The sequence below is a fragment of the Cryptococcus neoformans genome, chromosome 7 (genome assembly GCF_000149385.1).
Source record: "Cryptococcus neoformans var. neoformans B-3501A chromosome 7, whole genome shotgun sequence".
Taxonomy (NCBI): Eukaryota; Fungi; Basidiomycota; class Tremellomycetes; order Tremellales; family Cryptococcaceae; genus Cryptococcus; species Cryptococcus deneoformans.
The window spans coordinates 1,016,121-1,043,469 of NC_009183.1; the positions used below are offsets into that span (position 1 = coordinate 1,016,121).

A 27,349-nucleotide genomic window follows, 5' to 3' on the forward strand; every position below is an offset into this window, starting at 1 on the left:
AAAAGAGCCGAGGATGATATCCGCCGCCGCCACTCGTCAAAACACCGCCAAGAGCCGAATGAGCCACGTGGTAAAAGACGTAAACAATCAACGCGCGCGACTGGCTTTTCCACAATCTCTCGAGTGTATCCACAGTAGTTCACAGTTTCTTATTTCCTTAATCTCTTTCTATCAACGCGAGTCCCCAAGATGTCTAGGAGGCCTACCACCAACAGGTCAGGGATGTCAAGAACAGCGCCGTCAACGTCTATCTCAATGCCTCCACCATCAAGGATCCCCAATCGGCCGCCATCGGTCATGTCGGTATCTCAAGCTTCACATGGGAGAAATGATGGAGATAGTCGAGCTGCGAGCCCACAAAGAAAGATAAGAAAGACTGTTAACGGATCTATAACAAATAGAAAAATGGAAACGCCTGGGGTGGGAATAAATACAGATGGTGAAATCAATATTCAAGTGGTCGTGCGATGTCGGTACGTGTTTGTGTAGTTTCATCAGTTTGATGTTGACGCTCTATTATACCAGTGGACGCTCGCAACAAGAGGTGGATCAAGCATCTCCAGTCATTACCACCACCACTGGACCGATATCAAAGATGGTCACCGTCGAAACTACTCCATTACCGTCAGCGACCCTGTCAACATTCGCGACGGCATCATACGGTGGAACTCACCAGCCGGCCACAAAAACGTATCCTTTCGACAAGGTTTTCGGGCCAGAAGCTGACCAAACAATGGTTTTTAACGAGGTTGCTGAAGGAATGCTGGGGGAAGTTCTGTCAGGATACAATTGTACCATTTTTGCTTACGGGCAGACAGGTACTGGAAAAACGTATGGTGATCTTTTGAACTGGCACAATAATCCTGACATTTTATTAGCTATACTATGCAAGGCGACCTTGAGCTCACAAATCTTGACGCTCCGAAATCGACGGCTGGTATTGTTCCGAGGGTCCTTCACCGTCTTTTCAGCATCCTCGAATCTCAAGCCGACACCGAGTACTCGGTAAAATGCTCTTATGTGGAACTGTACAATGAAGAGCTTCGAGATCTCCTAGCGCCGGAGTACAGAGGTGAACAAAGTGGGACTGGCGGACTCAAGCTGTATGAAGATGGAAAAAAGGGGACTATGATTCAGGGCCTGGAAGAGACAGGCGTAAGGAACTTGAAAGAGGCCTTGGGTATGTTGGACAAAGGAGTGAGGAGAAGACAGACCGCCGAGACAAAGATGAACACCGAATCTTCGTATGTCAAGTCATATTTTCAGGAAATCTACAGTTAACAGCTCTGCAGCCGTTCACATACAATCTTCTCTATCACTGTCCATGTTAAAGAAAGCGGAATGCAAAGGGGAGGCGAGGACATGCTTCGAATCGGAAAATTCAATCTAGTCGACCTTGCTGGCTCGGAAGCTATTGGCCGTTCTGGTGCTACAGACAAGCGCGCTCGTGAGGCCGGTATGATCAATCAGTCTCTCCTCACCCTCGGGAGAGTCATTTCGGCTCTTGTCGAGAAAGGCAGTCATATCCCTTATCGAGAATCAAAACTTACTCGACTATTGCAAGATTCCCTGGGTGGTAGAACAAAAACTTGCATTGTCGCAACTATCAGTCCTACCCGATCCAACATGGAAGAAACTCTTTCCACTCTTGATTACGCCATCCGCGCCAAGTCTATCCGTAACCGACCAGAAGTCAACGCTCATCTCACAAAGGCCGGCTTGCTCAAAGAATATGTCGGAGACATTGAGCGTCTCAAAGCAGAACTAGCTGCGACAAGAGAGAAGAACGGAATATATATTCCCGAAGATCAATGGCGGGAGATGCATGAAAATCAGGTGAAGCAGAAATCAGATTATGACGAGGCCAAACTCAAGGCGAGCGTCATTGAAGTTGCTTTGGACACGAAGAAAAAGGAGTTTGATGAAGTCAGTGTGCGGTTGCTTGCGACGGTCGATGAACTTGCTCAAGTGAGGGAAGCTGAGAAGCAACTGACGGAAATGCTTGACGAAACGAAGATCGTACTTGACACTATCAAGACAAGACTAGATGAGGAGACGGTCATTAGCCAGGCGTATATGCAAGGAGAGGAGAGACTAGACGCAGTTGCCGGAGGCCTGAAGAAAGTGGCCACTGAGAGTGTGAATGACGTTGGAGGATTGTTTGAAAAGATCGGTAGGTCTGCAATTCCCAGTGAAGTGTTCCTCCACTCACATTCAGGACCAGCCCGAAAGGCCAAGGTACTCGGATCCAACGCAAGCGCAGCTACTCAATTTGGTGGTGAACTGCAGGGGCTCTCCCAGGGCCTTCGCAACGGTTTATCGCAGCTGCAATCAGCTCATGACAATTTCGGGCAAGAAATCCAAATCGAAATGGAAGCCTATGCCCTCAAAGGACAACAAGCTACAAAGCATGACCTTGCTGCTCTCGATCGATCCTTTGTGGCTTTCAACGACCTCTCCCAAAAACTTGCTGCATCAAATGAGAAGGGTCAACGCGAAGCATCGGATTTAAGCAAGTCCTTGTTGACTGTCAAGGATGAAGTGCAGAATTCTGTTCGCGAATGGGCGCAGGGTGTGAGCGAGAGAAGCAAGTCCATGGTCGACGAACTACTCGGACACCAACAACAGCACCTCACAGCTGTCGGTTCAGTACTCGACTCTACTGCCAGTCTTGTCGACGCAATTATCACTACCGCACAAAAACACCTCGCTGCTGAGTCAGCATCTGCTCTTCGTGCGCGTGATCTTGCTATACAGACATCATCATCCGAGATCACCCGACTTCGCTCCCAGAACCTCCTCCTGGCCAAACTCCTTTCCGAGGAAAAAGCGAAGACAGCCAAACTTCGCACCGAACTCATTGGTAACTTGACAAGTATGATCGAGAGTTTCACGGATGAACAAGACAAGGGCTTAAGTGCGGTGGTTGACAAAGTCAAGATGGAGAATGAAAAAAGTGTTGAGGAGATGGAAGAATTTGGCGAGGAAGCAAGGAGTGTATGGGAAGAAGGGGATGGGAGAAGAAAGTTATTCGAGGATGAGGTAAGATCGGGCGGGGAAAGGGCGGTATTGCAAAAGGGAGAAGGTCAGCTGGCTCTTGGGCAAGTTCGTGAAGGTTTGAGAGAGAGACTAGAGAGTTATGGTCAAGAAACAATGGAAGAGGCAGAGGCGCACGTTGAAGTGGTGGATGGTTTCTGCGTCAAGATGGCGAAGAGCGCTACAAGTGGTATGTCTTTACTTATGTGAGATTATTGCGCTAATGATGATATTAGTTGCGAACAAGTCAACAGCTCGAGGAAAGAAGAATTCAGAGATTATCGAAGCTTTGGCGAGGAACGTGAAATCCACGCATGAAGCCTCCCAAGCAAGATCTTCTGCCATGGCAGACTCTATTGACAGCCTTACTTCCACTCTTCTTACCTCTGTGGGTATCTTGCTGTCCACTAGTTAGTCGATAAGCTGACGAGCTCGCACATGACCTAGCAATCGTCATCTTCAGCCACTTTCTCACAAGCCTACTCTGCAACCGAGTCTAATCTCAACTCTATCATGTCCTCCACTGCCGATTTCCTGCAGTCTGGTATCCAAGAAGATATTCCTACCGGTATTACTCCACGTAAGAAGGTATGGAACGTCCAGGCCGAATGGGAGAGGACGGGACCCAGAGAAGCGGTTTTGGCGAGCTGGCGAAAAAGACAAGAGTCGGCGGAACAATCAGAAAGCGAAAACGGAGTCAGAGATGAATCGCAAGTAACTACCAACAGACGCATTTTAAGGCTCCGAAGGACTGACAGTCGCAAGCTCCCAGGGGTGGTGAATGACGAGGCGAGCGAAGCAGCCGACGAGGTCTTGGAAGACGGGGTCTCTCAAACTGAATCTCAAGCGAGTATCAGTAGTACCATCATGTCCCGGACAAGCTCTCGCGAGCCAACCCCAACGGGTATCCCCCCTCCCCCATCGATACCCAGCACGCGTACCTCTTCTGGTCAGACAATACCGACCCGATCGAAACTGACAAGATCAACAACCGGGAAGAAGCTTGGCAATGAAATCGCCGACGAACCCCGGCCTGCGGTGACGGTTTTGGGAGAAGGTGGAGTGAATCTTCCGAGGCGCGGTGAACGTAGGTAAAAGAATAATTAATTTATTTAATACGCATTTTATTTAGTAAATAGTAGAATTAACTTAAATACTTAATAACGGACATTTTTGAGTTTGGATAGATGTACAGTGACATGCATGTGGTATCTTCTGGCCCAGGTATACAAGAAAGATTGGGTATAAGGTAGAACGGTTCTGGTATATAAACGGAAGGTATAAGGAAAATGAAAGGAAATCCCAAAAAAAAAGAATCATTTATTATGGAGCATCAATATGATGCGTCACAACAACCGTTTTTACACGTCGTACGTCATTATAGCTAGGGCCTCCTGTACGCTACTACTATGATACAGCAACTAAACCATCATCCCACGTTTCTTCTTGCGTCTGGTCATAAAATCGACTTCCTTTTCTATAATAGTCTCTCACACTCAGTCCCATTCGCACTCTTCTTCCATCCGTTGTTGCACGAGTAGACTTCGCAAACGCCTTGGTTGCATCCCATCCATTTGGCACCAGGAATGACAGTGCAGTCCTTGCCAGTGCCCATGCTCTCGCAACCTCCACAAGACTGCAAGTCGGCCAAAGGGTCGAGACACTCGTATTGACCGGAGGAGATAAAATCACCAATTGGGCAAGCAGCAAGACCGGAAGGACAAAGAGCGCCCTTGGCGTTGGCTGCGAGACCATAAGATGGAGATGCAGTGAGCGCTTCTTGGAACTGTCGAGCTACTCGTCGGTGGTTGGTGCTCTTGCCCGTGGGGGTAGTGCACTTGCCATTGGTAACTTGAGAGCCGGAAGGACAGCAGACACCCGTCTCACCGACCTCAGGCTGATTGACAGGACAGCACACGGTTTGAAAAGCCTTCCTGCCAGACTTGCAGCAGATGTCTTTGCCCTTGGAAGTTTGCTGATAAACGTAGCCATTGGAGATGTCGCAGATGGGCTCACACTTGCCCTTGGAAGAGTTGTACTCGTAACCGGACTGACAGTTGGTGATACACTTGCCTGTGGAACCGTTTTCGATCTGACCCTTGGGGCAGCAAACCGTGGTGTAACCAGTCCAGCCGGAGGTACCGGAAGAACAACATATGCCGTTAGAGGTGTATGTGGAACAAGAGAGGGCAGGAGTACATTGGGAACCGTCACGCTTGCAGCCAACAGTACCGCAGCATTTGCCGTCTTTGTAAGTCTGACCACGAGGACAACAGCCACCGTTGGAAGAAGTCTTTTGAAGGTCGCAAGTGGTGGAGCCACATTGGCCATTGGAGGAACGTGAGAGGGAGCCACAGGTGTAACCACCGGAGCCGTCACAGACGGGTTGAGCGTGATCGGGGTAGAAATGAGAGCTGCCTGTGGAACTAATCTGTGGCGAATAATCAGCATTACTGTCATTATCAGGGGGAAGATAGGAAGGATTGACTCACGTGAGAAGATATGACAGTCTTCCATGAGCTGCTGATTCCATGGTTGTTGCAGAAGGATTCTACATCGCTTTCGCAAAGACAGCCGAAGTCGTACTTGAAACCCAACCAAATACCAGAGACTGTGGTACACTTGAGAGTGGAACCACTTGAAGTAGAAGCAGTAGCCCGACGTTCATTAGATCCGAGGGTGAAGTTGGATACTGCACGAGCAGAGGCGCTGTTTGAGAGGAGACATACAGCGAGGAGGAGAGAAGGGAAGATGGGGGAAAGGAACATGGCTATTATCGACCGGTACTGGAGCAAAAGGACTGTATCGGTCAAAGGTCGGTACAAAGATTAGAGGGAAAGGAGGTCGTTTTGGTGGGTCTGCTTTTCAGATTGAGAAGGAAGAGGAGGGGAATGAAGAAGATTAATGCTACTTATAGGCTTTCGCTTCCGCTGTAGTTCGCAAACATGGCAGAAGTTCACCAAACCAACCCGGCTCATGCGAAAAGGGTCCTGACCCCCTTTTTGAAACAACATGCCTGAACCCTTTTACTGTCAGGCGAAGGAATGGCGGGAAAGGTGTCTGTTAAGAGGACGATCTGGAGGATAACATCTTCATCTCATTCAATGCCCTACAGGAAAAGACTCGGGCCAGACAACAGAAATGCTGACAGTAAGAGGCTCTATCCCACCCTTCGTCTAATTCCCTTTCAGTCTAAAGATCGGCAGAGAAGATCGAAAGACTGATACTCGGGACATTGTCATGTTCGGTGCCCTGCTTCCTTGAGACACGGAAGCTGAGACAACGATAATTAACAAAGGGTGAGCATTGTATATTGCCCGCAATCGCACAACTCCATATTGGTAATTGATACCAAATCTTCCGTAAAGGTCATCTAAAATCCTGAAAAATCTAGCAGCTCGCATGAATATTCGGAAATGGATAATGGAGAGATGGTGATCGATGTTTGATAAATCAACTGAAGCCGACCGAAGCGAATGATACTGTAAGCACCAATGCTGAAAGGAGACTACATTTCGGGCGCTAGTCTGTTACTCGTCTTCTACGAAGGGATCTATAGTGGAAAGGGTCCAGTTCCTTAATGCTCGTATTGTTGATCAACAAGAACCGTATTTCGGCTCTCGTTTTTGCGACAACGTCGTACGCAAAGCGATGATGTAGGTCACGCCGTGGTTTTCAGGACCAGAGGTTCTGACATTGTATTTGCTATTCGCAAAGGTCGGGTAGAATACTCGCCGTACATAGACGATAATGCATTTTCATCCGTGTTAGGCGGAGTCTGAGTAAATAATCAAGGATTGTCACCATGGCCCCCGACTTCTTCATGAAAGGATTACATATTACAGGTCAAGAGGTTTCGGGTGAAGTTGAGCGTTAAGCGTTAACAAGTAATTGAGAAAAAAAACACCCTGAACCTGAGAATTAAGCAGTTATTCCTAGCTCGGATCGGTAAAGTTACCGTAGACTTTTCTCCTTATGCCTGGTTGTCAGCTGCCCTGAGATGATCACTTAACGATGTGAATTTGGACAGCTTGTAATGTTTCGAAAATTGATACATACAGACATTTTGGTAATAAGGGACAAGTAAGCAAGTTATTGCACTCAGGGTAACAGGAAAGGATTTCATAACTGGAGCTCAATCAGTTACCGGTTACGCAGCAAGGGATGTCTCAATGTACTCAAAGATTTCAGGAATGAGAAAAGCATGCATAATTTTAATCAGCTCACATATTAGGGGTTACTGATGTGAAGTGATCGTCGGCCAGTTAATTAATTATTGAGGCCAGAGATCGACGGAAGAAGGGTCACAAACTGTCGATCCGATAAATTACCGATAATCGATCGATGTGGATCTCATAAATACTTGTTCCTGGCTCGATCTCACAGCATAATACAACAACGAATAACGCAGCACATGGTTAGTTATCCTTCGTGAGCTCAGAGCTCAGTAGGGCCATGATACAATTTTGGCTCTATGAATGACCTACAATAGACCGCCATGCCCATTGTCTTCAATATCACAATAATACAGGACACGGAGTACAGGTGCAGATCCAGTGCATACAATCTTTTTAATCAGCGCAGCGGAACAGAACACGCAACAGATTAATAATCAAAGAATTTGAGGTGCATGATGTAAGTTGAAGGTTCAAAGACAGGGAAGATCCACTTTTGACGAAAAAGCATAAAAATGGATAATAAACCGAAGGCCAGTTCAAATAGGAACCCAGTGACGATGAAAGATGAAATAATAATTAAAAACACTTTCCCTTTTTTTCCGTCCCTTCTGGCTTCTTTCTCCTTTTTCTCCGGGGTTCAGGTGTTTTCCGTGACGAATACGTATGTCGCTGCGGACTATTTATTCTGCTGTGCATATACCAGAAGGTTTGAATCAATATTTTCTGGTAACGCATCCTTTTTCCTTCCCTCTCCCTTGTTTTATTTCTACTTACTAGAAGAGAAGGAGCCCAAGACAAAAAGCCATGACGAATGACTGATTGTTTCGTTCCGCATGTTATTTGCTACTCTTTATAACACCCTACCGTCCACTTAACCTTACAAGCTTCACGTTTGATGTCCCCTTCTTTATTACTACTTATTCACATCATTCTGCTGTATGATGCTCTTTTCCATTTTCAATTTTTTTGGAACTTGGGCTTCTATATAGCAAAGGATTGGTCATCGTGTAGTGATGATGTACCGAAGCTCTTTTGGCGCTCGTTCGTAACTGCTGGTCCATATTTGTTCTAGTCCTCTATTACTCTTGTTTCACTTTTTTTACTTGCATCACTGAATCACTGACTGTAGTTATACAACATGTGGGTGGGTTAGAGTATGGTGGGAACCTGCTATCGATCTGCGCTGCCGCTGAGCCGAAATGTAAAAATACAGAGGAACGAGGGTAGGAGGAAGAGAAGGAGAAGGACGAGAGGAATAAAGGGAAGTAGTTTTGGGGCGCCGAGAGGAGAGAGAGGGAGGGAAGAAGGAGAGAGGACGAGTAGGAGGACCGTGCGAGGAGGCACGGCGTTAGGGACGGAGGATAAGGTGTTTTCCGGCCTCTACGAGGACAACAGTGGCATCGTTACACGAAATCACTCAAAGCTCCCCGCTACTACTAATACTACTCGTTTTCAGCCTCGGGTTAATTAGTAATGTAGTTAGATATTGGCTGGAGCTTTAACTAACTGCAATATATAAAGGTTCCAGCATTACGATTAGTCTGACGCAGTCGAGGACGGTAGTAGATTGATGTATCATCATCCCAGCACCCGATGATAATAGAGTGAACAATAACATTCACAGGCCTTGTCCCTTCATACAGAAGCACGCCCACAGCTTCTTTCCTGCAGTAAAAAGATAAACTGGATGGTAAAAACCTATAGTTATACATACAGTTACTTTCTGTTATTATGGCAGTACTCCGTCGTAGTAGCACTGCGTGCGACGCGGAGGGTGAATATTGATATTATGACAGACTGATCGACTGAAGGCCAAAAGGACAATGATCAACTTGATATTCAAATCAATGGGCATGTTAGAAAATAATGGGGGCTTCTTATAGCTGTAAGCGCGCTACTAGAAGCGCTGGATCAGCATTGCACAAAATACATCTTCTCTTCTGATCAGTTTTTGGCGACCGTCGGTCTCAGCCGTTGAAAGTGACAGCCCCGGAAAAGGACGAATGGCAAGTACTTGAGGTACTCAATGAATATTCAACATGGATTTAAAAAATTCGTAGAATCTCGCAAGAAAGTATGCAAGAACGATAAGCCAGCGGCTTTTCCTCACGCAAGGGATAAGCAATTGTTCGCAGATGCAGTGAAGCGAAGCGAAGCCCTCGGCCTTCTTGATTTTTGGCCCCGCCCTTCACCGCTTGTTCGGCTATTACGTCGCCTTTCTCTTCCGGCTAAAATAACTTCGTATCCATCAGCTGTCATGGTCCAGTCACGAAAACAGGTAACGCTTTATCAAGATCTTTTTCATTCCGGGAGAGACAACGAGGGGCTTACACACGTTACTTACAGTGCAGTCGTAGAACCGGTAGCGAGCACCTTGACAGCAAATCGCAGCCTAACAACCGCACAGCGACATTCACTACATTCAGTTGAATCGACGGAGTCATATTTGTTTGGGATCGGACGGACACCGAATTATCAAATCCTCTGCCCCGTCCTCGGGTCCCTTATTGCACCAATAATCTCTGTATCTTTCGGTAATAGTGGAAGTTTTTGTTCTCGATCCTCCACAACCTCAAGTGTCAAGCGTCAACAAGATGCCCCTTGCAACCAAAGCAGACCAGGAGTTGTTCCAAGCCATAACTACCTCAGCAGGCTTTGCCCCCTCATTGGCACGTTCAATCAAAATCATCGACACGGATGATGTCCCACCTGAAGATGTAAAAGGAAGGAGAAAGGTGGATGGGTGGAGAATGAGGTATGAAGGGGTCGTTACCGAAGGTGAGAAAATCTCGATGTTTAGCGGCTTTTTGGGAAACTGACCATGAGCTTATGACTTCAGATATGACCAACTTGATCGGAAACATACATGGAGCTGCCATATCTTGGCTTGTTGATACGTAAGCCGCTCTTAGAGTTTTATATACGCGTTTCATATCACCGCTAAAATGTTGCTGACAATAAAATATAAAATAAAAACCAACTCAAACTTGTTGTGATTTGTAACTTGTGACTCGCACCGCAAAGTTTGACATCGGCTGCCCTAGTTCATCTTCATACACCAACTTTCTGGGGTCCGCCCATGATGGCTGGCGTATCGCTTTCAATGGAGACACAGTACCTGCATCCGGTTACCTTGGGCACCGATTTAATTATCGACATACAGATACTCAAATGTACACCAACATTAGCAAATTTGAGATGTGAAGTAAGTAATCATAATCTCATATGAAGAATTGCGCACGATTGGCGGGTGCCTTTTCTCTTTCGCGCATTCATTTCGAGCCGAAATACATTTTTCGAAGGTGCTGCAATGGAGTTCGGCCAAATGTTCAAGGCTTAGGACTGAGCTTTCACATGTGAGAAGAAACGGGGATTATTCGAGACTTGACAGTTGAATTATTGTCGGCTTGGCGACGTCAGAACGTTGTGGCATTTGTGCTGTTTTGCTGAGCTGATGTCATTTGTTGTCAAAAAATAAAGATCAAGGTCAAGCACTCTGGCAAAATCGTAGCTGTAGGGACGCACTTGAAGACTTGGAAGCCTATGGGGGTTGCAAAGTTGTAGCTGCCATATCGCTTACTATAAAAACATGTATCATGTCAACAGTATTACTCGCCTATTCGCCATCACTGTCTCCCTCGACCAAACCCCTTCTTCTTCTTTCCTCTTCTTCTTCTTCCTTCCTTCTCTCCTTTTCTCGTTCCTCTCTAGTGTATTTGCTGAAGTCGACTTCCTCAGCTCCCTCTTCATACAAAGCTTCGTCACTTGTAGCGAGCACCTTGGAGTTCTCGAACAGCTGTTTGCCGGTTGGTCTCTCCCTCCTCTTCCTGTAGTCCTCTCGTTCCTTAGGTGGAAGAGCTCGGATGCGATCTTCTTCAGCCTTTTCGCGCTTGGCGGCGAGCTCTGCAGTGAACGCCTTACGCCAGACATTGAAAGCGTCGGGTGTGAGAGGGGTGCCGCGAGTCCTGGCTGCTTCAGCCTTAGAGATGGTTAGTTTTCTAATTTCATGAACGATCAACAGTACAACCATACCTCTTCATACTCTCTCGTGCGTCGGTCGTCTTCTTCTTTCTCCTTCCGCAATCTCTCAGAAATTACGACGCCCAATGCTTCCCTGGCCGCAGAAGCGATAGTAAAGCTCATGGCCATCCCCAAAGACTCCTCTGCCTATCATTTCAGATCAGTACTCTGCCAACTCTTCATGCCTGTGGGAGCCAACGTACAATCGAATTCAACTCGCCAAGCACCTTCTCCCTTTCCTCTTCCGTCAAGTCTCCGGACTCTTCATCGATGGCTTCAATGATGAGTTCAGGAATAACGTCGGGATATGTTTCAGGGTATTCGAATATGAGGTTAAGTGTCACTGTAGCAGTCGAAGTCGTTAGTCAACATCGTCCAAGGACTTTGGGAGCCTTACAGGGATGGGCAGAGTTGGGTTCTTCGGGTTCGATACGTATTGACAAAGATGTGTCATTGATTTCTATGCGACAGTCAGTTATCTCCTGAGCAGAAGTCATAGAACGCACTTTCTGTCTCCTCCGGGAAGATAGAGTCCAAAACCTGGCGAGACAACACATATCAGCATTTGTTAGAACAATGGTTGAAAACAATTGCCCAGACAAACTTCGAATTCTTCGTCTAAAATAGCTCTGTAGTCTATAAACTGATCAGCCTTTGTGTTTCCAAAAATCCCGCTACAAAAGTACCCACCAGCCATGATTGCTGAAATTTGTACTGTATGCTCTTTCGAATGCTTTCACTCAATCGAATGAGTAAGATCTAAACATGGGAGGGCGCGACGGACGAGGAGCGCGGCGCAAAGCTCGAAAGAGAGGAATGTACTACATCACGTGATTTTCGAAAATTATGAAGTTGTTATCCGCCGTTCGTTGTTCAGTTCTTCTTCGTTGCCTTTTGCATTGATGAATGCGGCGCAAATGACAATAGACAGACCATGTTTATGCGGGACAGGAGATGAAATAGCTAGATATCCCAGTAATAAAATATGCATCTACTAATACCGCTTCTAAGCCTTGACCACCATTTACATCCTCTCGATTGGAGTCAAACTCAACATCCTCATCGCGCTCGCCAAAACCTCCCTGGTAGTGACGTAGAAGAATAACCTCGCCTTGGCAATTTCTTCCTCCTGACCAGTGACTTTGACAGTCTCCCAAGCAGCACCGACCAAGTGACCCAACTTGAAACACCACGTAACAAGTTGGCTAGGTTCACTTTGGAGGAAAGCGTTTCGGACGTGGGTGGGATAAAGGGCGAGATGCATGATGATGTCGTTGACCTTGGGCTCATTGAGGATGGAAAGATCAATTTCATTGATAGATTGCGGAACGAGTACATTGGGGTTCTTTCGCTGAACGGAACAAAGACGAACGTGAGAGTATTGGATGAAGGGTCCGAAATCGCCTTCAAAAGAGGTACATCGCTTGATGTCAAAGTCATAATCGTTAATCCTACAAGCAGGTTAGCTGACAATTCAATACGCGCTTCGGTTGGAAAGCTTACCTCCTACCAGCCATGTCTTGGATCTTGACGGCAGTGGTACCAATGATGGCACTAGTGCCCTCGGGGTCCTCGACTTGAGCGTACTTGGCCTCGTTGCTCTTCATCTGCTCGTGCATGACATCGGTAGCCTCGGCGATGATGTCTTCCAAGAAGACAACGGTGCCCTTCCTGGTAGACATACCCTTGACAAGACCGAAAGTAACGTGCTCAAGTTTGTCAGCGTAAGGTTCGCCCATGAGTTCAAGAGTCTTGAAAAGCTGGTTGAAGTGTAAGGTCTGAGCGGCCTGGACGACGTAGATGTGCTTGTCGAATTTGTACTTCTGGTACTTGTCGTAGGCACCACCAAGATCTCGGGTAAGGTAGATAGAAGTACCATCACCCTTCCTGACGATGGCTTTGTCCATCTTGAACTTGGTCAAATCGACCAACAAAGCTCCTCGGTCCTCACAAGTCAAGTTCTTCTCCTGAACGATCCTGACAGCCCGCTCCATGGATTCCTCAGAAACTTGGGATTCACCCCAGTAGACATCAAAATGAACGTTGAGCTTCTTGTAGGTGCCCTTGAGCTTCTCGATAGAGAGATCTCGGAATCGGGCCCACTGGGCAATTGCCTTGGGCTCGCCTGAAGACATGTAAGATAATGTACATAATTTTCGCAGATAGACATCGATAGACACCTACCGTCCTCCATGTCCTTGAAGACCTTCTTAGCCAACAAGTGGATGTTCTCCTCATCTGGAATAGTCTCGCCTGCCTCAAACTTCTTCTTCTGTTCATCCCTCGCGTTGTTGATCTTGACGTAGACCTGGAACAAGTGGTGGATAGGGTCCTTTACTAACTCCTCCTCGTTTCCGTATTTGTCAAAACCAACGGATAAGAGACCGTACTGAGTTCCCCAGTCACCGAGGTAATTCAACCTTGTAACCTTCCAGCCGTTAGCCTCGTGGAGGTTGCAAATAACGGCACCAATAATAGTACTTCGCAAGTGACCAGCGTGGAATGGTTTGGCAATGTTGGGAGAGGAGAAGTCGACAACGAGATGCTTGCCGGCGCCTTCAGTGGTGGTACCGTAGGCGAGAGTGTGATTAGAGGGGTCAGCGACAGACGCGGCCGCAGTGAGGTTGATTTGACGAAGGAGATGGTAGGCAAATGATTCTTTGCTATGACCGACATCAGATTTTATACCTTGCACGAAAGTCGATGCTCACTTGAAGGTAAAATGGAGGAATTTGTTGTCAGGAGACTTCAGGCCAGAGAAAAAGACATCTGCCTTGAACTACTCGGCCCATATCAGTACTCTCCTTTGTACTCATGACAGCTCTTTACCTACACTGTCAATGACCTTCTTTGTCCAAACTTCCAAATCGGCGGGCTTTCCCCTTTTGAACCTAACCACAGCAACGGAAAGGTCGGCACCCTTCTTGCCCATCTCAACAGCAGGGTAAATCTTCGCAACATCCTCCTCCCAGGCATCCGCCACAAGCTTAGCCGCGGCAATCTTGAATGCCTCGACTACGCTCCTGGTGGGGTCCACACCCTGAATCTCAGGTATAGTGGGGAGAGAGTACTTTTGGGGGATATCCGAAGCTTGGAGAGAAGCCATTTTGAGGTAATTCCTTAGAGGCGATAGGGCGAGTTTAGAGGCTGGGGCTGAGTATTGGCGAGCGATAAGCTGGATGGGAGTGCGCCTGACAATGCGCGTGAGTGACTTTGGAAGAAGTGAACGTAGGGTTGTAATGGTGGGACGTCCTCGAGAGGATCTGATGTAGATTATGGGAGTAAACGAGGAAGTAGTTAAATGAAAGAGGTGATTTTGTTGTTTTTGTGGTGAACTCGACTCTTGCTCTCAAAACTAAATTCTCGATAAATACCGTGGGAAATTTATTCATACAATAATAAAAGACGAATGAATACAGCGGCAAACGACGAAAGAACACTTTATCTGCATGCACGACAGAATGGAGTTTCATGCATATAAATCTAGTTTAGGTAGTGACATTGAAAAGCATACAGATATGGATGCATAAAATGGGCCTACAATCGGTTATTCCGCAGTGACAAAATAGAAATTGAATGAAACCTGAGCAACAACACATCAAAGCAAGCACAGAGGTCAACTAATTATGCGGCCTTACAATCAATCCATGGCCATCTATGGCAAGTCTAAAATCTGGTGTTTCGCTTTTTTGATTGCTGCATATTGTGGATTATATCAGGGCCATTAGTCAAGCCTTGCAACCTTGACAGTGAACCATAATGGTTGCTTCTTATACATAGGCACATGCTATTTATTCGATAATACAAAGAAACAGTTATTCGTCAAAACAGTATTCTATGATTCTCATTCGTTTTCATCTACCGGTCTCCACCTGAGATCCGTAAATCAGCCAATGTCATCAAGTGGGGCAATGTGTGACGCACTTCAAATGTTTCTGATAGAAGTAAAGGCATTTCAATGGGCACTTTCTATAGGCTACTTCAGTCGGTATAGTCACCTTTTCGCCTCCCTTCCTGGGGAACAGTTAGCTCAGCGCAAGAAAATGATGTCGCTTAAGACATACATGGTAGCGTAAACAATCAATTGACCGCCTTCTCCCTGTTCAACTGTTTCAATATTTTGGACCACATTCTCCCAGTTCTTCAGGTCATTGTATTTGTCGAGATTCCCGCTGTATTGCCGGTCAATATCATCGTCCGATGCTCCTTCATCTCCTTCCCCTTTATCCACAGATGCCTTGATTCCATTTGCTGCTGTACTTGTCCGTGCCTTCTTTGCGGCTTGCTTGGATGATTCGGGTTTGGGAGTTATAGATGCCTGCGAAGCAGTATATGCTTCTTGACGTCCTCGCTTTCTGGGCGCTGCGGCCGTCTTATCTTGTGATTCCCAATACGCAGCGACAGCTTCTTCTGCACTCGCACTTCTCAAATCAACGATACGCTTGTGTGAGAATTCAAGTAAGACATACACATTCTCGGTGGGTTCCCAAGTGTCGTACTCTGGGCCATATCCTTTCCAACGAACAAGGACTATACTTCAAGATCAGTTTTACATATCAACAACTATGAATGGTGCTCACACTCAATGTTTTTCTGTCATCAACAGAACAATAAGATTCATGGTAAGCTTTTCATGCATGTAGGCGCAATCGAGGACGCAATAATTGGGCGTTACTCACCCCCTTCCCTCGATGCTTGATGACCTTTTCCACTTCATATTCATCCTCCACGCCAGACTCCTCTGACTCCGGATCCTTCTTCTGGGATAGTTCTTCCTTCTTTACCACTGGCATGGCGGGCGTCTGTGTGATCTCTTCTCGATGCTCTACTGTTACCAGGGCTGCTGTTCGCGCGACTTGTCTTTCCCCTCGGCTGGGTCATGTTGAAACGCGCTCAAATATCTTCCACGTCATTTTATCGTCTTTTATCCCACCATTCTCCACCGCGCGCTCGATGACACGAAAGATCCCAGCGATTCTATACACTTCCAATCATCCATAAGTCCTTCTTTCGCCTCTGTACAGTCACACAAAATGGCTTCAGCAGCAGTAGCTCCTTCAGGCCCTGGAGCCTCAATCTCCGACAGCTCTTTCACCGATAAGGTTCGTCTAGACTTCGGTGTGATTGGTCGTAAGCCGCTTTGTGCTGACAGATGAGTGTAGGGGAGACCTACTGAGGTCAGGTTGTCCAACATGAACGCGGCGAAGGGTATCCTCGGATTATTTGACGGCCGTGAAGTCATGCTAACTGGGATCTATAGCCGTTGCGGACGCCGTGCGAACTAGTTTGGGACCCAAGGGAATGGACAAGATGGTAAGGAGTTTGAAAATGCGGCTCGAAACATCATCGCTTATACTCTATGCTTTGGTCAGATCCAAACCAGTAATGGAGAAGTCGTCATCACCAACGACGGCGCTACCATCCTCAAGCACATGGCGGTACTCCACCCTGCTGCACGAATGGTATGTGCCGAATCAGATTCAGTCTTCCTGTACTAACAGTCAATTATTTCAGCTTGTTGAGCTCTCACAAGCTCAGGATATCGAGGCCGGAGATGGTACCACCAGTGTTGTCGTTCTTGCCGGAAGTCTGCTATCCGCCGCCGAACAGTTACTTGCTCAAGGTATCCATCCCACAACGGTAGCCCAGTCTTTCCAGAACGCCGCTTCCAAGGCTGTCGAGTTCCTCGAGGGTATAAGCATGCCTGTTGATCTGAACGACCGAGAGAGCTTGTTGCGTGCTGCCCGAACAAGTCTGAATTCCAAGGTTGGTTATTATGTCTTTTGAAGGTGGATGTTGTATACTTAATAAAAATTTAGATCGTTTCCCAATACTCCTCAACCCTTGCACCCATCGCCGTATCCGCCGTCACCCGACTCGTCACCTCCGCCTCTTCCAATGTCGACTTGAGAGATATCAGAATAGTGAAGAAAGTCGGCGGGACGATTGAAGACACTGAGCTGGTTGAGGGTTTGGCGCTGAACCAAATCGCGATGACTAACGCCGGAGGACCTACAAGGATGGAGAAGGCTAAGATTGGTTTGATTCAATTCCAGCTTAGTAGTCCTAAGCCCGACGTATGTGGATTCGCTCCGTAGTTCATTGAATCAGAAACTACGCTAACTTTTCTGCAGATGGACAATCAGATCGTAGTTAACGACTACCGTCAGATGGACAAGATCTTGAAGGAAGAGCGACAATATCTCCTCAACCTCTGCAAGCGTATCAAGAAGACTGGCTGTAACGTTCTCCTCATTCAAAAATCTATCCTCCGTGACGCCGTCACCGATCTTTCTCTTCACTTCCTTGCCAAGCTCAAGATCCTCGTCATCAAGGATATCGAGAGAGACGAAATCGACTTTATTGCCAAGTCCACCGGTGCCAAGCCCGTGGCCGACATTGAGGCCTTTACCGAGGACAAGCTCGGTTCTGCAGAGTTGGTGGAGGAAACTAACCAGTCCGGCGCCAAGGTCGTTAAGGTCACTGGTGTTAAGAACGCGGGTAAGACCGTGAGTGTTGTTTGCACGGGTGCGAATGAGCTTGTGCTTGAGGAGAGTGAAAGGAGTTTGCACGATGCTTTGTGTGTTGTAAGATGTCTTGTGAAGAAGCGGTAAGTCGTTCGTTGTTTCAGCTGTTCAAGCGTTCGCTGATCTGTCCTAGTGCGTTGATTGCCGGCGGTGGTGCTCCTGAAATCCATGTCTCTCGTCTTCTGACAGATTATTCCCACACTCTCAAGGGTAAAGAGGCTTATTGCTTCCAAGCATTCGCCGAAGCTCTCGAAGTCATCCCTACCACCCTTGCTGAAAACGCCGGTCTTAACCCCATTGCCATCGTCACGGAGCTGAGAAACAAGCACGCTCTTGGTGACCGGAATGCAGGTATTAATGTGAAGAAGGGAATTATCAGTAACATTTTGGAGGAGAACGTGGTTCAACCTTTGCTGGTGTCTACGAGTGCTTTGGAGTTGGCGACTGAGACGGTGGCGTTGATTTTGAGGATTGACGATATTCAGGTGCGTATTTTACTCCTTGGCAGCCCGCCATTGCTGACATAGTACAGTTTTCACGATAATTGTTTCATACTACCCAACATGCATTGACAATTGTGATAGATGGTAATTGTTTTTGGTTACACTAACATGCATTTTAACAACGTCATCAAAAAAGGCTCAGCACACTCGATTTTTCACCGGATAACGGTCAAAAAACTCTACGAGCTGGTCGATAGCCTGAAGACACACATCGATCTGGGCTTCCACGGTGCTACCTCCGCTACATGGAAATTAACATTTGTAGCTAATTCCAGACTTTAGAACTCACATATGAGGCGTTCCAATGAAGTTATTGAGCTCCAGTAACCCGCTGGCGACATCCTATCTAATGGGCTCTACTACAAAGACGTCACTCGCCGCTCCCCATACTCTCCTAACTCCTGCATCATCATTTTGTTCCCTTCTCAACTCGTCCGCCAAGGCAACCTCATCCACCACAGCGCCTCTCGACAAGTTGACCAAGACACTAGAGAGGGAGCATGGATGATAAGGAGGAATGACGAGTGTGAGGGAGTGGGCCAGAGGGATGGGAGGCAGACCACCGCGTAGGAGGCGAGGTGGGTGAGAAGGTGCGGATGGTGCAGTCAAACGCATGCTGAACGCATCCATTAGCAGGGGCATTTGGTTTTATGGAGGTGGCTTACATGGAAGATAGCGGCAGCTCGACGGGCAGTGGCACTTATGCCAACCATTCCTACTACTTTACCTCTCAACGTTCTACCGAGGTTGTTAATAGACAACATGGTTTCTCCAGCACGAAGGCGACGGTCAAGCTTGGGCACTCGACGAAGGAGAGCGAGAGTGAGCGACAATGTAAGCTCAGTAACGACCTGGGAGTTCTCGCCCGGACAGTCTGCCACAGGATCATCAGTAATCATTTTTGGGATCAAAGGATCGAGCGAAGAAGATTAACTCATCAGTGTGACGCCCTTCTCCTTGCAACCCTCAATATCAATACTGTCATACCCGACACCTACAATGGCCAAACCCATTAACTTCCCTGCCTTATCCAACACCTCTCTCGTAATAAGGTTAGCTCGATTGATCACACCGTTTGTCAATGGCCAAGCTTCTTCGGGGCTCATCTCATGCGAAGGGATGACGCGAGCGAACTTCGTCTTGGCGTATGCTAGCGCAGTGGGGTGGATAGGGGTTGGCACGTAAACTGCGGCGAGGGAAGAAGGGAGAAGGGCCTCGGGAGGAGGTGTGGGGAGGTATGGGGACACGGGAGGAGGATCAGAAGGGGTTGTAGGGGAGGGAGAGGTAATAGTTAGTTTTACGGCTGGAGGGTCCATCTTATGGCTGTAGTAAGATAACGAAAAGTTGTGAGAAGTGATGGGATTTGGGAGGCTCGAAGGATAGAGATCTGAACCAGAGGGCTTGATGATGTTACATTTCATCCTTCACCGACTATATAGCAGTCTCCCAGGCCTTCTGCCCTTATCTCCAACGACTTCTCTAATATCGATAACGATAAGATGCTATAAATTCCACGTAGGAAGGCCTCAACCCCTTCTTGCACCCCCCACAAGCCGTGGTACCAAATGGAAAGAGAGAGAAAAGAGGGCTGATATGGCTTTTCATTCCTCCTTTCAACATTCTCAATCTATTCGATCTACATTCCTAACTACCAGCGGTACTTTAATGAACTGTTGTTGCCGCGACGTCCAAGAACTTCCTTCCAATGATGTAGCGGATAAAAAGTGGAATAAGTTACATGCCATCATCCTGCATAGGCTAGATGATTGCTTGCGGGTAAATTTTAAGTATAATGGCAGTATGAGTACAACCTACGGTCCTTTGTGAACATGGTTTAGCCACCTCGAGCATATAGTTTTCAGAGTGAAGAAAGGGAAGAAACAAAGATGGGTGCCAATGATTCCTGCAACGAAAGTTACTCATATACATGTACACATAGTAATATCTGGTGAGACCTTCACAATCGGTTCTTCTGCACCATCACATATGAGACGTTGCTACGCCTCCCAACCTTGTTTTTCTCGAGGGTAAGGACAATCAAGAAATTGACTAACGTTATCGAGCGGAACGTTGATTTGCTAAATCGTAACGAATGAAATGTTAATACTAGGCGTACCACCCCTATATGTCTTGTCAGCGATCTGATATAATGCAAGAGAAGGAAACTATTACGTTATACGGCATTCCACGTCCGTAGAGCAACATCTGACTTCCGGGTAGAGAGTTGATCCCCATTCCACCGGGTAACATCCCCATTCCCATCCCATAGGTGTCTGGCATTGATTGACGGAAAGCGTGTTCAATACTGGCGCATTTTGTTGGCGAGAAAGTTCGGATTTTTTGAAAATGCATTCGGACAATAGTTGAGGCATCACGAGTTGAAAGAAAGAAGACGAATCAAACATTGTCAGAATAACTACTCTTTATCTTGAGAATTGCTCTTGGCTCACCGATGAGCGTCTGGATTATCATCCACGAAATTTGCAGCAGGCGGCGCCTGCTCAGTCATATATTAGGACCTACCCAAAGACAGGAAAAGGAAAGGGATAAAAGAGAGAACATACACCATAAGCTCCTAACATGGGGTCGTATATCCTGAGGGAGAATGAATATGGGTGGCAAATCGGGGACGAAGCGACTTACCCTTGGTAACCACTACAATGGATAGGGTAATTTTAGTTAATATCACGCACAGACCAAAGTCTCAATTCTTTACAAAAGAAGGGGAGAAGGCTAGAAGGAAGCTTACCCGTATCCTCCGTAACCACCACCGTACATGCTACTGAGCTCCATTAGATCCATTCCAGCGAACGACCGATTTGCAAAGACATGGTCAGTAAGAAGACTCACCCGCCGTACCGAGGCATCTAAAACAGACAGGTCAGCTCATCCTTCTCTGCATCTTCCCTTAACTTACTCCATAGCCGCCACCCATCATTCCATAGGGCATTACTCCCATTCCGGGATATCCCATACCCATGCCCATTCCGGCACCAGGGTACATGCCAGGCATCATTCCGTTTCCATAGAAAGCCTTTGCACCCTCAGCCGTTTTAGGGTTGGGATTTTCATTTTTCCATTTCGTCGAGTAATATTTGATTTTTGATATGGGTTTAGGTATGACATGTTCGTCAGAAAGAGGTTTAGGCGCATAATAATCACGCCAGTAGATGGAACGATGAGGTTGGTCATTTTTGAGTGGGAGGTTCGGGTTGCGTGGAGGAGGTGCAGGAAGTTCGTCGGCAAGCGGTCGGAGACGAGGTTGTTGTGGGCGAAGCATGAGGCACGAGTTTTTGTGGAGGAAAATGTATCGTTGTTTTGGAGGCGGTGAGCGGTGGCGACGTCGAGTGTGGGCGTTTGGATGGGAGGAGGTACGGGAAGGAGCACGGAAACGTACGTTAATATACTTTGGTTGCTGTGGTGGTGGAGTGCAGGTACTGACCATTGTGAGAGTCTAAGTTCTAAACTATGGTTACGCTAAGGTGTCGCGAGGGCGTAATATATCAAAGGTTGGAGGTGGTGGAAGTTAAACAGTTTGTGCAAGATTATATTGTATGACTCTGGTGGAGGAATTCAACCTTTCAGCCCGAAAGTCGTCTGGACATACGCAGCACCAACGAGGTGATGAATGAAGACCGAACGAAGTGTAAATAATGTCGGCTTACCCAGCCTTGTTGGATTGTTTCAAGCGAAGAATTGCCACTTGCCAAAAGAGAATATACTGGTTTGGGAAGGGGGTAAAAGCTGGCGATTGCTATTGTTCACTGGTCGATTAGGGGTAGAGGTGCTCGAGCCTACTAGATCGCGGTCGCGTGGCTACTAGTTACAAAGCGGTAAGTAATGCCTGGATAATAGACTGCGTTATAAAGCAAGTATTTCGAAGAGGGTTCCAGAATGCACTTGCTTGCTCTTCAACCAGATCTTATACAGCTCCTTGACATCGGATTCGATGGTTGATTTCAGGTGAAGCTTTTGACGAGGGTCACAGTGAAGGAACTGCCAGTGTCAGAAGTACAAAAAGGCGTCAACAAATACGTAGTCAGAGGCCGAGGTGAGTGTCGCAGATGAAGGCGGCCGAGGAGAGCACCGAAGCGTGTGCAAAACAAAGGGAAATACGCGAAGATGATGGACCCCTTTGTCCTGCGATCACGCATCAAATTCATACATGATGTCGTGTGCTGAGCCGGTTATCGGAGAAGCGAGTGTGATCAGGGGTTACTTTGACGGGGCGCGCTGGTTGGTGAAATGCTCAGCGCCGATGCATGAGCAAGAGTTTCCCGAGCTACGAGTGTGATTGGAGAGCACTATACGATAGATATATTGAATTGTTTGCTGGCAGCGGGGCGTAGAAGATTACTAACTGTGCGTGAGAACAAAGAACCAAAGAGATCCGAGCAAATACAGGCACCATCAGCGATTGTGGCCACACGTCATAACGCCGACTCTTCCGCCCACCACCTGCAACCACCAAATAAAAAACAAGAAGAGGGTTCCGCGGCTATGTCCGCCTTTCGCCACAACAACACAGCTTCCGGCTTCTTCATCAACAGGTAAACATATATGATGACGTATTAGAAGAGTGCCTACCGTTGCGGTCCCGATCTCCGAATGAACTTTAACAGCGAGGCTCAAAGGTTATAAGCCAAGGCTCTGAGAGCACTTCAACTTCCAGCAGTGCATTCACAATTTCTCACCTGCATCTATACAATGTCGATCCGCAATACCTCAGGCAAATTTTCCCTAGGCTCTTTCGGTCGCAAAGTATCAGGCATAGACCGCGCCTCTTCTCCAACCAAAGACTTAGGCTCAAATGAAGATGATCACTCCCCCGTCCGGGAGTCTCACGGTGCCGGCTTGGATGGGCTCGGCAAGAAGCTCAAGGGGAGTTTGGCCCATAACAATTTGCTGCCTGCTCTTGGACACAAAGATTTGAGGGCTTTACAAGAGTAAGTATGGAATATGCTCCTTTGTTTAGCCGGAATACTCTTGGAAAGAAGGTGCTTCCGCAGTCGGCATGAAAAATAGCGCTTCTAGCGGCAATTGCTGGGAACGAGTTCCTCGCGGTTGAAGACGTGCCGAGGATCTATCACTGCATCCTTGCATTGGCCTAAAAGTCGTCGCCCTCTCTTTTGCGTTTCCTGTAAGATGATTAAGCCGAGGCAGCTCCGCTCGGTCGATTAACGCTCTATTCCATCCATTGCCTGGACGAGGATACTGGACGCTTCGCGATCGATTTGGGCCCACGATAAATGGCTTACATTATTTGGAGATGGAAGACTCATATAAACAACCTTGCTGACATGCTTATAGTATCATCTCGTCCGAAAAGGGAGTATTGCAGATGTCTGAAAGGCTTGCTGCCGAAACCTCCAAAGCTTGCTCTTTCCTCCCCCCTTATGGCACACAAGAAGGCCCCGATCTCCAAGACATCCTTACCCAGTCGTCCAACCTTCTCAGCAACCTTACAACCGCTCTCAACGTTTTCGCCGGCCATCAAACTGAGATGCGAGCGTGTTTGAAGCGAGTCCGAGAAAGGGAAGAGGCGCTCATGGAGCTCAAGAACCGAAGGAAGAGCACCGGAGCAAAGGCTGAGACAGCTGAGAGGAAGTTGGCCAAGATGGGTCCTGAGAACAAGAGTTTGCCTCATCAGACGGAGCTTTTAGAAAGACTGAGGAGCGATATGAGACAAATGGATCAGGATATTACCACTGAGGAGACCAAGATCGGTGACTTCAAGCGACAGTACGCCTAACATTTGCATCCTCTGTATCTTCGCTAATGATCTATAGGACTTTGAAAGAAGCTCTGTCCTATAAGTTCGGTGGTCTCGAAGAGCTTGGAGAAAAGATGTGCATCATTGGCGAGCTCGGTAAGCTCTTGCTCGAAGAAGTTCCTCTTGAAGAGACTCCTGTTGGCTATGGGCGCGCCCCGTATACCGGCTACGAGAAGACGGAGAATGCTGTAAGGGAGGCTACCAAATGTGTAAGTGGAAGTCGTTCACATGCATTCTTTGTTACTGACCCCGCTTAGCTCGGCACTGTCCAGTTCCATGCTGCCAGCTCTAACCCGAAGCCTCCTGGTCTCCCTGAACCTGGGTTCGCCGCTCCACTCCGCACTCCATCCATCCCTCATGATGAACATAGCATCGCGGTCGCCAATGAGTATGCTGACTACCCTGCCAACGCCCCCACATCCCCTGAAAGCAAGGGCAAGCAGAGAGAAACCTACTCCGTGGACGTCGCCGAGCCTTATGATGGGATCGAGCAGAACCCCTATGCTTCAAAGACTACCAATGGACAGCAGCACATTTACAGTGAATTTGGAGGTACTCGTCAGGTGATGTTCCAGGATTCCAACAATGACCATCCTTCTGCATCTGAACTTGCCATCCCCCCTGCCCCTGGACCTAGCGGTACTGAACATGGGGAGGAAAAGGGGCATAACTACGAGTATGAGCAACAGAAGCAGATGGACGCAGAGGATGCTTGGAAAAAGCTTGAGGCGGAGGAAGCTGCGTGGAAGTCTCAAGAGACCGCTGAGACACTGCCTAACCCTCACTCTCCGACTGAAACCATCCCCGCTGCTGTCCCAGCGCCCGTTGCGCAGGAAAGTGGCGATACGTACGCCCCCTGGCAGCCTTTGAATCTCAAAAAGGAAAACAACATCGAAAGCCCTACTACTACTTTGCATGACGCTCCTACCCCTGTTGCCCCTGCGCCCTCCTTTGCGCCTATTCCTCTGGGTGAACCCACCAACCACGCTCCTGTCCAGACCGAAGTACTTTCCTCCTCTGAGCTCATACCCCCTCAAACATCTTGGAGAGCCGGAGCTAGCCCTACCCCAGGCGCATCTGACTTCCACACTCCCTTATCCAGTCCTAACCCCGGGCTTGATAATACGGGTCTGAACAACGGTCCTGTTGACAAGGAGGCCCCTAGGGAGTATTTCCCTTCGAACATGGGTACTGGAGGTAAGATCAGCGCCGCTGCGTTCCGAAAGGGTACCAAGCCCAAGACTAGTATGGGTCCGGAAGATAGTCCCAATACATCTGCTGGAAGTTCGGTGGTTAGTGTTGGAGAGGTGAGGAGGTTGCCTGTACCTCCTCAAGGGCCTGCGGATATCGAGTTGCCGGCGAGTCCGGCTCCTGGAACAACGAAGCATGAGGATGGTTATGAAGGGAGGGTAGCTAGTCCTCCACCTGTTTACCAGAGTGAAGAATGTTTGCGATGAAAAGATATGGAAAGAGAGCGAGCAAGTTGAGAGCGGAGGACGTCTGCGACATTTTGGAGAAGTAATCTACAACTGTCTATATAGCCTAATCTTGATGCGAGTATTTTTGTTATGATATGCATGGGTTAATTTGCGTCGACATTTGACGACTGATGGGTCGTTAGATAAACGTGGGTGATGTATTTTAACGGAGCATCATCTTACATTAATATATTTATACCTACTAACAGTCTTGGGGAATTTTGAGGATCGTCGTCCACGCACATGGTCTCGTTTGCGCTTTTTTTTTTGCTAGATTTAATTACTTGGATCTAAGCATGCCCTTCAGCGGATCCTTGGATCGACTTGACTTACAACGTGCATCATCCATGCTACTCTAACCAAGTCAAAGTGTCAGCTGACTCAGCAAAAAAATCCGACGGATAATCCGAAAATTCCACAGCTCTGTTGAGCTTTTTTTTTCTTCTGTGGAATCGCCGGACATGATCATCAAGTATATCATAAGGTCGTGTACATTATGGTATGATTATCCAGATCCGTGTGAGAAGCCCCCTGTCTGTAGAGGTTAGATGGATTAGATAGATCATCCATCGTTCGCAAGCTTTTCGGGCTTACAGTTCCATCGCTGGATTATGGACTATTTTATTGACCAAACTACATCCTTGGAATATGTGGTGTATTAGAGGTCAGCGAGGAAAACACCACTTCTGTAGCCTGTACATTCCACCGAAACGCCGACGAGTCACGCGTTTGACTTCATACTCTTCATAGAATATGTTAACTTAATTCCTTGTTCGTTTAAACCTATCTAATATTATAGCTTCCCCCTCTAAAACTAAAACATCGAGCTGCCCTTGCAATCTTCTCTCATTCGATCGACCGGCCATCATCCTTTCCCCCTTCTTCTCCCATGATGCGATGTAGAAGATCGTCAAGGGATCTTTATGAATAACATGTCGACACGCAAGCATAACGTGGGACAAATGATCTGGTCACGGTCAATCAGCCTATATCACCTGTCAAGGCAAGCAGGAAGATCCAGTCGAAAGAAAGGAGGCTAAGTAAGTGATAATCTTCTATACTGCCAAGCACCTGTACCGCTGGGATAATCTAATCTCAATCATTTGGGAGATCGTAATGCATCAAAAAATTCAGTTTTCAATTTCATCAATGAAGGTCAGCGGTAGCGGACGGCATTAGCAGGGTTTTGAGATAGCGATTAACTTCCCTTCCCCATGGTTATGATCCCTGATTTGATCTTCCTTGAGTAGTACCGAACGTGGGCCTTATTCAGCAAGACAACACGTAGTAGAACAACCGCATTACTGTCAACCATGCGAAACATCCTTTACAGTCTTGTGGTTGCTTATCCGACATAGGAGGGCATCTGCTGACCTTGCGCTGCAGTAGATTCCTGGCAGAGGCAGCCTATATAAACCTGCCCTGTAGAAGTAGCTTCAATGCATCATCGTCTCGGAATTACACCACCTGAAGACCAATTTCTGCTCAACAAGTCCAGAGTATCCACTTCATCGGTGCTTCTGACGCAAGATATCTCTATCTCTATCCTCAATGTAGCTTTGCCTGCACTCACAACAATGCGAGGGATAATCAAGCTTTTCTTCCTATTCTGTTCCTTCATTTCTCTGGTCAACAGCGAGAAGACTGATGAGTGAGTTGATGTCGTTGAGTTTCGCAAGGTCCAAGGAAGGGCTAATCATTGTTCAGGCTGCCGACCGCGATCTCTGATCACTCTGTGCCGAAAGCGACAGCAACCATTGACCCTAGTGTATTCGTTCTTTCGAATGACTTTGAAATAACAGATGTCCCGACGATGAGAGAGTATACCTTCAAT

At 47.4% G+C, this 27,349-nt stretch overlaps 10 protein-coding genes across 10 annotated transcripts; 4 read left to right on the forward strand and 6 right to left on the reverse strand.

The window, feature by feature from the left end:
• Positions 1-255: 255 nt before the first annotated feature.
• On the forward strand, positions 256-4,131 carry CNBG3440 (hypothetical protein; the record flags this gene model as incomplete). Its single annotated transcript, XM_769270.1, has 6 exons — positions 256-473; positions 526-831; positions 879-1,244; positions 1,293-3,226; positions 3,273-3,424; positions 3,484-4,131. 6 exons carry the CDS (start codon positions 256-258, stop codon positions 4,129-4,131), a joined length of 3,624 nt encoding a protein of 1,207 aa, XP_774363.1.
• Positions 4,132-4,513: 382 nt separating this feature from the next.
• On the reverse strand, positions 4,514-5,804 carry CNBG3450 (hypothetical protein; the record flags this gene model as incomplete). The annotated part of the gene is made up of 2 exons (XM_769271.1): positions 4,514-5,467; positions 5,529-5,804. The coding sequence occupies 2 exons, from the start codon at positions 5,802-5,804 to the stop codon at positions 4,514-4,516; spliced, it is 1,230 nt and encodes a 409-aa protein (XP_774364.1).
• A 4,004-nt stretch (positions 5,805-9,808) lies between these two features.
• On the forward strand, positions 9,809-10,443 carry CNBG3460 (hypothetical protein; the record flags this gene model as incomplete). Its single annotated transcript, XM_769272.1, has 3 exons — positions 9,809-9,992; positions 10,054-10,111; positions 10,239-10,443. 3 exons carry the CDS (start codon positions 9,809-9,811, stop codon positions 10,441-10,443), a joined length of 447 nt encoding a protein of 148 aa, XP_774365.1.
• A 387-nt stretch (positions 10,444-10,830) lies between these two features.
• On the reverse strand, positions 10,831-11,731 carry CNBG3470 (hypothetical protein; the record flags this gene model as incomplete). Its single annotated transcript, XM_769273.1, has 4 exons — positions 10,831-11,193; positions 11,247-11,381; positions 11,438-11,577; positions 11,632-11,731. The coding sequence occupies 4 exons, from the start codon at positions 11,729-11,731 to the stop codon at positions 10,831-10,833; spliced, it is 738 nt and encodes a 245-aa protein (XP_774366.1).
• Positions 11,732-12,258: 527 nt separating this feature from the next.
• CNBG3480 (hypothetical protein) lies at positions 12,259-14,340 on the reverse strand (the record flags this gene model as incomplete). The annotated part of the gene is made up of 5 exons (XM_769274.1): positions 12,259-12,685; positions 12,738-13,359; positions 13,419-13,897; positions 13,946-14,013; positions 14,068-14,340. 5 exons carry the CDS (start codon positions 14,338-14,340, stop codon positions 12,259-12,261), a joined length of 1,869 nt encoding a protein of 622 aa, XP_774367.1.
• Positions 14,341-15,078: 738 nt separating this feature from the next.
• On the reverse strand, positions 15,079-16,027 carry CNBG3490 (hypothetical protein; the record flags this gene model as incomplete). The annotated part of the gene is made up of 5 exons (XM_769275.1): positions 15,079-15,106; positions 15,159-15,248; positions 15,299-15,764; positions 15,815-15,827; positions 15,914-16,027. The coding sequence occupies 5 exons, from the start codon at positions 16,025-16,027 to the stop codon at positions 15,079-15,081; spliced, it is 711 nt and encodes a 236-aa protein (XP_774368.1).
• Positions 16,028-16,267: 240 nt separating this feature from the next.
• Positions 16,268-18,305, forward strand: CNBG3500 (hypothetical protein; the record flags this gene model as incomplete). The annotated part of the gene is made up of 9 exons (XM_769276.1): positions 16,268-16,336; positions 16,397-16,442; positions 16,495-16,547; positions 16,607-16,696; positions 16,749-17,000; positions 17,054-17,311; positions 17,369-17,844; positions 17,895-18,246; positions 18,294-18,305. 9 exons carry the CDS (start codon positions 16,268-16,270, stop codon positions 18,303-18,305), a joined length of 1,608 nt encoding a protein of 535 aa, XP_774369.1.
• A 446-nt stretch (positions 18,306-18,751) lies between these two features.
• Positions 18,752-19,580, reverse strand: CNBG3510 (hypothetical protein; the record flags this gene model as incomplete). The annotated part of the gene is made up of 3 exons (XM_769277.1): positions 18,752-18,880; positions 18,930-19,138; positions 19,199-19,580. The coding sequence occupies 3 exons, from the start codon at positions 19,578-19,580 to the stop codon at positions 18,752-18,754; spliced, it is 720 nt and encodes a 239-aa protein (XP_774370.1).
• A 790-nt stretch (positions 19,581-20,370) lies between these two features.
• On the reverse strand, positions 20,371-21,709 carry CNBG3520 (hypothetical protein; the record flags this gene model as incomplete). The annotated part of the gene is made up of 8 exons (XM_769278.1): positions 20,371-20,385; positions 20,437-20,569; positions 20,715-20,761; positions 20,829-20,859; positions 20,908-20,919; positions 21,014-21,043; positions 21,115-21,131; positions 21,182-21,709. 8 exons carry the CDS (start codon positions 21,707-21,709, stop codon positions 20,371-20,373), a joined length of 813 nt encoding a protein of 270 aa, XP_774371.1.
• Positions 21,710-22,971: 1,262 nt separating this feature from the next.
• Positions 22,972-25,494, forward strand: CNBG3530 (hypothetical protein; the record flags this gene model as incomplete). The annotated part of the gene is made up of 4 exons (XM_769279.1): positions 22,972-23,210; positions 23,575-24,006; positions 24,054-24,246; positions 24,295-25,494. 4 exons carry the CDS (start codon positions 22,972-22,974, stop codon positions 25,492-25,494), a joined length of 2,064 nt encoding a protein of 687 aa, XP_774372.1.
• Positions 25,495-27,349: the final 1,855 nt, after the last annotated feature.